The following is a 10,658-nucleotide window of genomic DNA, read 5'->3' as shown; positions in this document are numbered from 1 at the left end:
AAAAGAAGACGTTACAAAAGCCGGAGCCGTTGGCAGCGTCCCAGCAACTATTGACCTTGGACGGGGAAAGACAAACACACACAGATGTCGCCGCCATCAACACACAACATCAGCGACCTGCATCCAACGTCCCCGATGAAGACGAGGAGGAGGAGGAGGATGACGGAAATGCTGACGTCACATGGAAAGACAGCTACACACACAGATATACACAATCCTGACACACACCTGGACCTGAACCGCAACGCAAAAACACCGACCTTCATGAGGAAGAAGAGCAGCAGGATGACGAAGACGCTGACGTCGGGGTGCAGCCAGGCGGCGGAGAGGCCCAGCCCGACCGGAGGAGGGGACCCGGAAATCTTCGTCCAGGTGAAGTTATCGAAGAGGGAGTTGATGCACTCTCTGGGCATCAGCTGATGCGGGAGAAAGAGGGAAATGGGAGATTTAAGGAAGAGTTTAAGGAAGAAAGGGGGCGAAGAGGGGATGGGAGTCAAGTGGGATGAAGAGGCAGGAAGTCATCCGGAGATAAAGCTGGAAGCAGACGGGTACGGGAGGCCCGGTCCAATGACTCACGCTTCTCTTTTGATGACTCACGAATGACTAATTCACTTTTCAACCGTTTTTTTTTTGCTCCAACGTTCGCACAGATGTCTCTGAATTTGCAATCGGCACGACTCCGCTGCTCTAAAAAATATTCAATTTTATTTACGCTTACAGGCCAAAAGTTTGGAAGCAACGTCAGGTTTCAGTTCACGAGGCCTTTCTCAAAACGTTCTACGTGTTCTGGGATGTTATTTACTGCATGTTTTTACTTTACTTTTACTGATATGAAGCATTTTCCTCAGTTTACGTTAATGTCACCAGAATATTGTTAAATAAATGTCAGCAAAAGAAAAGAAGGACTTAGTTTTAGGGTCGAGTTTCCTTCATATTTGCCATGATACCTGCTAATTATAGTAAAAACGTCTTCTGATAAGTTACTCTTTATATAATAAACATGTTTATTTTGATGCAAAGTGAACCAATGAATCTTTTATGCACAAATTTGTTGCTTCCAGACTTTTGGCCTGTAGCGTATATGACACGGTCAATAATAACTGAGCAGCTCATACAACAACATATTTATTTTTTTGTCCTTCCTGCCTGAGTCGGGTGATGAATCGAGGCTTTAGCATTAGCTTGTAGCATTTAACCTCTGACCTCTGGACGCGTTTCAATCCCAAAAAAGCTGCATTTATACAAAATATTTAAATGGGCGAAGAGGCTGCGATTGTACTTTTACGCCGCCGTGCGTTTGTTAAAGAGGCGTCAGACATGTGACGAGAGTGTGAAGCACGTAAAGGTGTTACTGACTGACATATGCACACACTCACAACACACACCTGCTTCACACTAAGGCGTCTATTCTGAGAGTCTCAGCAACGCATGATTAGCTTTTCGCTCCCAGTTGTTGATGCGACGTCTGAGGCCTCACCTTGAAAATGTGGTCGTACACGGAGCGCGGGATTCTACGCCGCATGCTGATTTAATTCATGTAGAAACACGACCCGCGCTTCAGATGCACATTAATATGATGATTGTGCTCTGAATGTTTAATGTGTAAATAAAGAATTCAGTTTGGTTTCACGTTTGAGCAGCTTTACAGCCGACGTCCACAAAGGTTAAACCCAATTATTTTCAACACTGAAGTCGTTTTTTTTTTCTAACCTCCTGTTCCTCTTTACCCACGGATTTTAGTTTTTGGAAAACTGTGCAAAAAATAATCACTGACACGCAGCAGAATACGTCTTCACACCACGACGCTGTGCTGAGACTCAAGAAGCTTGACAGGTTAGCAACAGTAACTAAGGGTAGCAGAGCTTGAAACAGTAAATAAGGGGGGCGGGGCTAGCAACAGTAACTAAGGGGGCGGGGCTAGCAACAGTAACTAAGGGGGGGATGGGGCTAGCAACAGTAACTAAGGGGGCGGAGCTTGAAACAGTAACTAAGGGGGCGGGGCTAGCAACAGTAACTAAGGGGGGCGGAGCTTGAAACAGTAACTAAGGGGGCGGGGCTAGCAACAGTAACTAAGGGGGGACGGAGCTTGAAACAGTAACTAAGGGGGCGAGGCTAGCAACAGTAACTAAGGGAGTGGGGCTAGCAACAGTAACTAAGGGTGCAGGAGCTTGAAACAGTAACTAAGGGGGGCGGGGCTAGCAACAGTAACTAAGGGGGGGGGGCTAGCAACAGTAACTAAGGGGGGGGCTAACAACAGTAACTAAGGGAGTGGGGCTAGCAACAGTAACTAAGGGGGCAGGAGCTTGAAACAGTAACTAAGGGGGCGGGGCTAGCAACAGTAACTAAGGGGGGGGGGCTAGCAACAGTAACTAAGGGGGGGGCTAACAACAGTAACTAAGGGGGGGGCGGAGCTTGAAACAGTAACTAAGGGGGCGGGGCTAGCAACAGTAACTAAGGGGGGGCGGAGCTTGAAACAGTAACTAAGGGGGCGAGGCTAGCAACAGTAACTAAGGGGGTGGGGCTAGCAACAGTAACTAAGGGGGGGCGGAGCTTGAAACAGTAACTAAGGGGGCGGGGCTAGCAACAGTAACTAAGTAACTTTTTCTTAAGACATTTACTGTTTTTCATAGAACATTTTGTTAACAGGTAGATCATTAAATGTAAGGATTTATTTATACTTTTATTTATACATTTATTGCCTTTATTTACAGGTCTGCGCCCCCTGGGAATCTGTCTACGAAGGTGTTTGTTTTAATAAATAAACTCTGACCTCTCCTGCCATGAACTGTCCAAACCCGGGGGGGAAGGTCAAGGTGGCGATGAGCAGCGTTACCACCGCGGGGAAGAGCAGCCGGCTGGGAGGGAAAAATAAATCAAATTCAAAGAAGAAGAAGAAGAAGTGGTAAATGTGCCTGAGAACAAAAACAATGAGCTCACTGCTTGGTGAGGAAGCGCGTCATAGCGTTGGGTCGTCTCATGAACAGAACCACTTGTCTGTTGAGGTAGACGAAGAACGCGCCCAGGAACCCGCAGGAGATCCTGCACAAACACACAAACACACACAAACCTTATAGCAGCTAGTTTTAAAGAGGAGTAAAGGTCATTAAAGAGGAACTGAAGGAGTTTACACCGACCAGCCACAACATTATGACCACTGACAGGAGAAGAACATTTAAACCACAATTCACTGTTATGTTGTCAAACTTTTGGACCTGGTATTCATTCATGTGGATGTTACTCAGACATGTAGCCCCCACCTGGACCAGACCAGACCAGCCCACGCCCCCAAAATTAATGTTTTTTCATGTTGTTAAGTATGATGATGTACAATTGTTCATTTAAATTCTATAGTAGTAGAACTTTCTTTGATTTCCCTGACGAAACCAAAAGCTGTGTTTAACTTTCCTCTTAACTCATAGTTCAGGGTCCACGCAGGAATCTTGAAGTTAATTCCAAAACCTTTTTTAAGACTTTTTCCAAAACCTCACCGTCACTTCGAATTGTGACCATTTACATCAGTGACACATTTAACTATACAATAGAATTCAAACAGGTGGGAGAATAAAGGCAAACACACCCGTAGTAGTCCAGGTTTTATGTTACTGGTTCATCTTTGTCTTTTAATTAACAAATAAATTCACACACTTTTTTTCTCATGTTTTAAGACTAAAAATTTACCCCAAAAATACTTCAAAATTTTAAGATCTCATAAAAACATCATAAGACTTTTTAATACTTTTATTTCCCCTAAACTAAATGATCAACTTTGAGTTGAAATAAGATTTTTTTTCCTGTGCTCTACCTCTTTTTTTTACCTGTTTATTTTTTTTATTTTTGTATGAATAAGAGAGTTAAACATTCTTTGAGACCAATAAATGTTTATTATAATGGTTAAATTGAGACTTTGTTATCATTGTGCAGTTTTTATCATGTAAATGGAGAAAAAGCAGCATCAGCTCCAAATATTGGCTCAGAAAAATCGGCAGCATGTGTCACTTTCTCTATTTTGTCCGTCCTCTGATGAGTCACAACAGATACAGAAACCAACCCAATATCAGGCAGGTGGTCATAATGTTATGCCTGATCTCCGTTGATCAGATACCTCACCCTATGATGGCGAACGCTGGCAGCTCCTGCAGGTCGAAGGGGAAATCCATGCGGAAGTTTGTCCTGAACAAAGCAGTGATGGTCACTGGAGGACGGAGAAAAGACGGATCAGGTCAGATTCAACCTGGTCACAAAGATTCAGGTATGAAAACATCCTGCTGCTTCATATTAGGAGGAGGACAACGCCATCTAGTGGACAGAGCAGTGATGTGGAGACATGGTGCTGGTTATTATATATATTATATTAGAGAGAGTCTGTCCAACCAGGGAATGTAGCGTCTGATCTGTCCCTCTATGCTGATTGGTTCTGAGCTGGTCACATGTTAGATCCATCTAACCAATATTCACCCACAGAGAAGAGTCAATAACAGAGAATAAAGCTGGATTAAAAGTTAAAATATGCCACAGGATCAGGAAAACACGGAGGAAACGGAGAAAGTTATGGAGCAGAAGATTAAAAGGAAGAACTGGACGTCAGCTGGTTTCTCTCTATTATGTGATGAGGTAAATGTCAATGTCTCTTTGACGTTTGTTAAGATTTTATATAGAAAAAAAGAGTCACACCATCATTAATGTGAACCTTGATCTCAGAAACACCACTTTACACATGAATGAAGTTTGAAGCTAACCTAGCCTTATGCTAGCCTTATGCTAGCTAGTTATCTAGACTAAAGGCTTAGAAAAATAGCAGCTAGCGTCACATATACTGTGAAACCCATGTGTTCATGTAATTTACGTCCATGTAGATAAACACATTTAACTGACACTTAACTTTAGTTATTATAGCTAGCGTGCTAATACTACTAATGATAATACTAATGATAAAACTAAATAACAGTGAGACTAGTTTACTTTTCACTATTTCTGAGTATTTATAATGTTTCTGAGTAATTTTAACTTGTAACAGTGATGGATGAACACTGAGGCTGAGGAGAAGGTAAACACAGCTCCATGACTGATGAGGTGATTGGGCTACAAAGCATTTTACAGACTCATTTAAGATATTTAAAGGAAGTAGACGCTGGAATATTTAAGTGAGGACCTTTTACATATTAATAACATTTATAGGAACGTTAATGGTGAAAATAAGACATTTATTTCAACATCCGCCCCATAGTTACACTGTAGAATCTAACCTCTGATGTAGCAAACATGGCGCCCGTGGTTTGAGTTGGACAGACTAATATACCGGTTATTGGAGTAATGGCGCCCTCTAGCTCATAATATCTCTTGTCCGTACCTGCATCTTTGTTAAACACGGACAGAACTCTGAATATGAAGGCGCTGAATGTGGCAGCGAAGTATCCTCTCCAGTAGTTCCTCACGGCAAAGTACGTGGATGTTACCTCTATACTGAAGAGCACACCTGGCAGGTAAAAGACAAACAAATAAATAAATAAATAAATAAACGAAGTGAAGTCAACAGAGTGGTACTTCCTGTAACATTTACGTACCTCCCAGTGGAGTCCCAAAGCAGCAGCCCACCCCGACGGCACAGCCCACGGTCAGGATGTCGGTGTAACAGTATGGATTCTACTGATCCAGAGAGGAGGAGGAGGAGGAGGAGAAGGAGGAAGAGCAGGAGGAGGAGGAGGAGGAGGAGGAGGAGCAGGAGGCAGCGTCCAGAATCAGAGAATAATGACATATAGATGAGGAGTATCTCCACATTTTCTTATAACTGCACTTGCAGAATAACGCGTCGTGAAGTCAGTGGTTTCCTGATATCAGCTTACCTGATAAACTCCTGAAAAGAAGGACATCAGGCGGCTGAGAACCGCGGCGCAGATGCTGGCGATGTGAACAAACGGGCCCTGGATGGAAGAGATTAAAAAAAAATCTATTAATGACGTACTGGAAACAGGGTCTGGCTGGTTCTCACTAATGGTAACAGGAAGGAAGTTTATCCTGAGACACTGGAAGTCACAAGAAGCAAACATGGCGCCCACGATTTGAGCCGACCATAATATACGGCTCTGCATGTATGAACCGGCTCAGACTCAGTCAGGAAAGTCACCGTGTGGTGAACAGCTGATGGAAAATCACGCGGATGAGCTTAAAACAGAACGATAAAATGTAACAAAAACTAAATAAACTGTATTTGTTGACAGTTGTTTTTGGAATTGATGAAAAATTGAGTTTAATTGCGTGTTACCTCCGTTAGCTGAAGCTAATTAATTAGCTCCAACTATGTCACTGCTTCTTGCGTCATATTTTGACTGTCCCTCGTGTTTATTCTCATTTTCCTTTTCTTTAACTAAAATATACAAACGAGGGACAAACGACGCTCATTCGGCCCCTGTTCTTGCTACACCCGCTCTTTCTCCGGGGTTCAACCCACCTCTTTGCCGACGGGCATGCCGCTGCCCAAGGCCGCGGTCAGGCCGATGACTTTAGCAACAAAGGCCTTCAGAGTCAGATATTCCTTCAGCACCACACCTCTCAGGATGGTCTTCAGCTCTGGGATACCAGAACCTGGGGAGAGGTTGTTTGGACACAAGGGACGGAAATTCAAATTAAAGGGTTTAACATCACTGAGACAACAGTGAAAACCTCCAGAGGTGGAGAAGATAAACCAATCACCTCCAGGGAGCAGAGACTTTTAGAAAACTAACGAGAACCCAAATATGTGACTGGTTTAAGTAGGAAGCGTTGGGGAGAAAGAAAGGTACAGACCGATAGCTTGAGGAGCCACCAGGTGACAGAAGAGGGAGGAGAAGAGGATGAACATGAGGGGATAGGAAACCCAGGCCAGGTACTGCAGGGGGATGTTCCCCTTCAGCTCCCCGTGGATCCATTTATAAGCTGGAGAGGGAAGGAGGAGGAGCAGGAAGGAGGGGAAATAAGACAGAAACGAAAGAAAACGGAATAGAGAAGGGTAGAAGTGTATTGTGGTGTGATACCCTGCAGGCTCTTTGCGCTGGCGTAGTCCATACTCCAGCTGACCAGCGCCATCGTGATGCCCAACATAATCAGGAAGATCCAGTCCTCTCCGAGCCTGGTGACGAGGAACCGCTGCACCCTGGCTATGCAGTCTGTCCAACGTCACAGAGGAAGCTCAGTGAGGACGAAACAAAACCAAACCAGCTTTTACGTTTGTGCCGCTCACCTCTGCACTTGGAGTACGAGCGCTTCTTCTTCTGAGAGGACGTGAGGTCGGGTTCGGCCGCCTGCTCGTCGGCCGCCTCCTCCTCCGCCTCCATGTTGGACGGCGGCCGGTTCCTCTGCCGGCCGTGGACGCCGTGCTGCTGGTGGGCGTGGCGGCCGTGGAAGCCGTTCTGGCCGCGGCGGCCGCGCCGCGCCCTGGCGTGGCCGCGGTGATGGTTGCCATGCTTCTGGATCTGCCGCTCCGTCAGCAGGCGCGTGGCCTCACGTCTGCCCGAGCCGCCCTGGTGCTCCTGGTACTCCCCATAGAGCTGTCAGCGAACCCGGAGAGACGGAGACGATCATTCATTCATTCATTCATTCATTCATTCATTCAGATGCAGGTAGTCGCGGAGCAGCTCAGAGCACAGAGTGGGATAGGACTCTTATTTTGGCTGCTCTGGCTCAGAGGGGTCCACTGTAAAAATAGACGGGACCACGTGTCGACCCAAACAGCTCTGATGGAAGCGGAAGCCTCTAGATTTATCACCTCTGGACAGACTCCACGAAAACTGGAACATCTGGGGAAGACGTTAATTCCCGTCTCTCTCTCAAACTCACTCACTTACTAATATCCCGGCTCTGTCACTACAACATGTTCATTTTTTACCTTTAACAAAACATTTATCGCAAACTTTCTGTTCAACGTACGTCTCTTATTCCGAGTTAGAATCTCTTTATTGGCCAAATGTACACAGGAGCTTTACCAGCGCCACATAACATTAAATAAAAGTTATAAAAAATCTGTTTATGCAATTTAGAAAAATAAAAACTGGAAATATACATTGATGCAATAACCGGACTAAATACAGGGTCTGTTGCCGTGGATGGTTCATGCAGAAACGGGGGCGTGTGCTACTGTTTTGACAGAAAGACAACTGGACTCATAGAGTTTCTTGAAGATGTTTCATCCAAGGAGCTGTCGGTAAATATCAGCCATTCATGGGAATTAGTGGCATCAGCGTCTGGTTCTTATAGAAACAAGTAAAGCAGGTTTCTGGTGTTTTTTTTTTTACACACAGAGTTTAATATTTAACTTCCCTCCAGACTCGGATGAAACATCTTTAAATGAACTCTACAAGGCCAGTTTTTTAAACTCCTTTTGGAGACACACAGCACGGTCCCCATATTTTATGTTTTGAATCAAAACACTTAAAACTACTGACCGGAGAAGTGAATAATATTTAAACCATCTTGTGACGATTCAATGGTAACGGTTGGACCTGGAATTCAACGTGAACGTGCAAAACTCATGCAAACTCATGCACAGCAATGACACTTCCAGCAGGACGCTTTAGGAACAACTTAAAACAACATGGTGTTGACCTGGCCTTCAAGTTTACTAGATCCCAGGGAGGTGGTCATTATGTTATGGCTGAATCTGGGGCTGAACATACCGCGCACGTCCAAAGGCAGGAGGAGGAAGTCGGCGTCAGCCTGTGGGATATTTCCGCACGAGCGTTTGACACGTGTTCTTCACACTACATGACAATAGCGGCCCAGGAATATAAGTGACAGGCTGGTAAGTTGTGTGCGACGCTGACACTTTGTGGGTCGAAGCCGGAGCCTTTCAACAGCTTCTAATTCAGTGACAGACAGACACACATGCTGGATGTACAGTCGACGCTGGGCTGAAACCTGAGCAGCGTCATACACAATGTACCGTAACCGGAGGCCGACGCAGACTCAAACAATGTGCAGCGCAGATGTCTTTAAGCTGGATTGTTCTGTTGATCCAAGCAACAGTTTCACTCAGACAAGACTTTTAGTTTGCACAAAAAAAACAAAAAAAAACAGAAAAGGCTTTAGAAAGTAGAACCATATATGACGCCCGGACTGAAGATGTATTGATAGAGGTTACGACTCTAGAAAATGTTCTCAGTCATCCAGGTCATGGTCTGAAAGACGAGTACAGGAAGCCATCGGTGTGGGATTGGAAAGCCCCCCCCCTCTCTGACCACGGGGGGGGGGGGGTATAACCTGCCATCAGTTTACAACAGGGTCTGAACATCTGTGAACACCAACTTCCCACCACATCTTTTAAATCTGGAGGAAACAAGCATCTTAAACTAAGTCACATGACCTTTTTTTTTTTTTTGTTGTTGCCATTATTTAACACACTCAGGAATCCTGTTTCCTGACTACACTTACTACAACATTCACTATTACTGAATAATCAGTAGCTGGGTTTACATGGAGCCATATATATCAGTCAGTGTAGAAGCTCAAACTGAATGAAAATGCTCCATATAAACACCTCAGTCTGAATAAACAGACCCAAACCGGATGAATGAATGGGGAAGAATGATCCTTTTCCCAAACCGACTGAAAGTCGTGTAAACATTGAATCTGAATGATGTCAAGCTTCGTCCTGTCTGAACATGCTCTGTGCAGCGACGTTCGAGTGACATGGTCTGCAGCTCCGCAAGGAGCCTCCTTTTCATAACAACGCCGAAACAATTAGACGTTATCGCACGTTTAGACGCCGAAAAAATAAATAAATACTGAACTGTTTAAAAATGTCAATCAGAAATGAATTGAAGCCGAGATAAACTAATTCAGAAGCACTGGAAAACCCTGAAGACTGGCGTCTATAAGGCTAAACAACAACAGCAAAAGTGGATTATGACCTTACAAACTTTCCGAATTAAGCCTTTGCTTTAATAATTAAAATGTAAAAACAACAATAACTACAGCTGATTAGACCAGAGACGTCTATCTTTGATCGATCTGTCACACGTCTGTAAAACGTTCAGATTAAAAGTAGAGGTTCATGTAAACATTAGATCAGAATAGATCAGAATAGATCTAATAAATAGTGTTTACATAGAGACTCCATGCAAACACAGCTAGTGAGAGTATTTCTCCATTTACTATGCAAAGCTGTGCATTTACATGCAACCATTAGGGAAATAAAGCTTCGATGCCGTGAACACGGACGTTTCTGCAGAGAATCCCACAGTGCAAACATGTTTTAATACGTTTAAATAGACGATGATGAAAAATGAACAAAGTAAACAAAAATTTAATGCTGATGCAGGTTCAGTTTTTGAGGAAATCTCTTGGGTTTCAAATCCTGACTGAACATTGATTGATGGCAGATTTTTAGCAGCTTGTTGGTCTTTTGACAACGTGGCTTCACGTCTGAAATCAATTTCAACTTATAAGTTCTTGAGACGTGAATCACAAAAGAACCTTTGGTTCTGCCTCAAATCTACTGGAATATAAGAGAAACCAGTCGCTGCTGCTGAGACTGATTCAGGCTTTAGGTGGAAGAGATAATTCAACAGGAGAAGATGATCTTTTGTTTTTGCTACGTCCGTGTTTCTGTTTCCTCCAGGAAACTCGTCACCTGGGTTTTTGAAAAGCTGAAATATAAAGCGTGGTATTAAAGTGTTTACGTGGTTAAT

General features: G+C 44.1%; 1 protein-coding gene across 1 annotated transcript in view; it reads right to left on the bottom strand.

Annotated features, from left to right (window-relative positions):
- The window catches only part of LOC125020474 (chloride channel protein 1-like), a 40,239-nt gene that overhangs the window by 24,015 nt on the left and 5,566 nt on the right, over positions 1 to 10,658 (bottom strand). The window contains exons 2-12 of the mRNA XM_047605824.1: positions 7,214 to 7,520; positions 7,008 to 7,139; positions 6,781 to 6,909; positions 6,446 to 6,579; positions 5,841 to 5,918; positions 5,562 to 5,640; positions 5,348 to 5,473; positions 4,108 to 4,192; positions 2,938 to 3,039; positions 2,771 to 2,855; positions 261 to 416 (exon numbers count right to left, since the gene is read on the bottom strand). Coding sequence (XP_047461780.1) covers positions 261 to 416; positions 2,771 to 2,855; positions 2,938 to 3,039; positions 4,108 to 4,192; positions 5,348 to 5,473; positions 5,562 to 5,640; positions 5,841 to 5,918; positions 6,446 to 6,579; positions 6,781 to 6,909; positions 7,008 to 7,139; positions 7,214 to 7,520 — 1,413 coding nt within the window. The remainder of the gene's footprint in view (positions 1 to 260; positions 417 to 2,770; positions 2,856 to 2,937; positions 3,040 to 4,107; positions 4,193 to 5,347; positions 5,474 to 5,561; positions 5,641 to 5,840; positions 5,919 to 6,445; positions 6,580 to 6,780; positions 6,910 to 7,007; positions 7,140 to 7,213; positions 7,521 to 10,658) is intronic.

Source organism: Mugil cephalus, chromosome 14 (genome assembly GCF_022458985.1).
Source record: "Mugil cephalus isolate CIBA_MC_2020 chromosome 14, CIBA_Mcephalus_1.1, whole genome shotgun sequence".
Classification (NCBI taxonomy): Eukaryota; Metazoa; Chordata; class Actinopteri; order Mugiliformes; family Mugilidae; genus Mugil; species Mugil cephalus.
The sequence above is the reverse complement of the archived record's forward strand: the minus strand, read 5'-3'. Positions and strand labels throughout refer to the sequence as shown.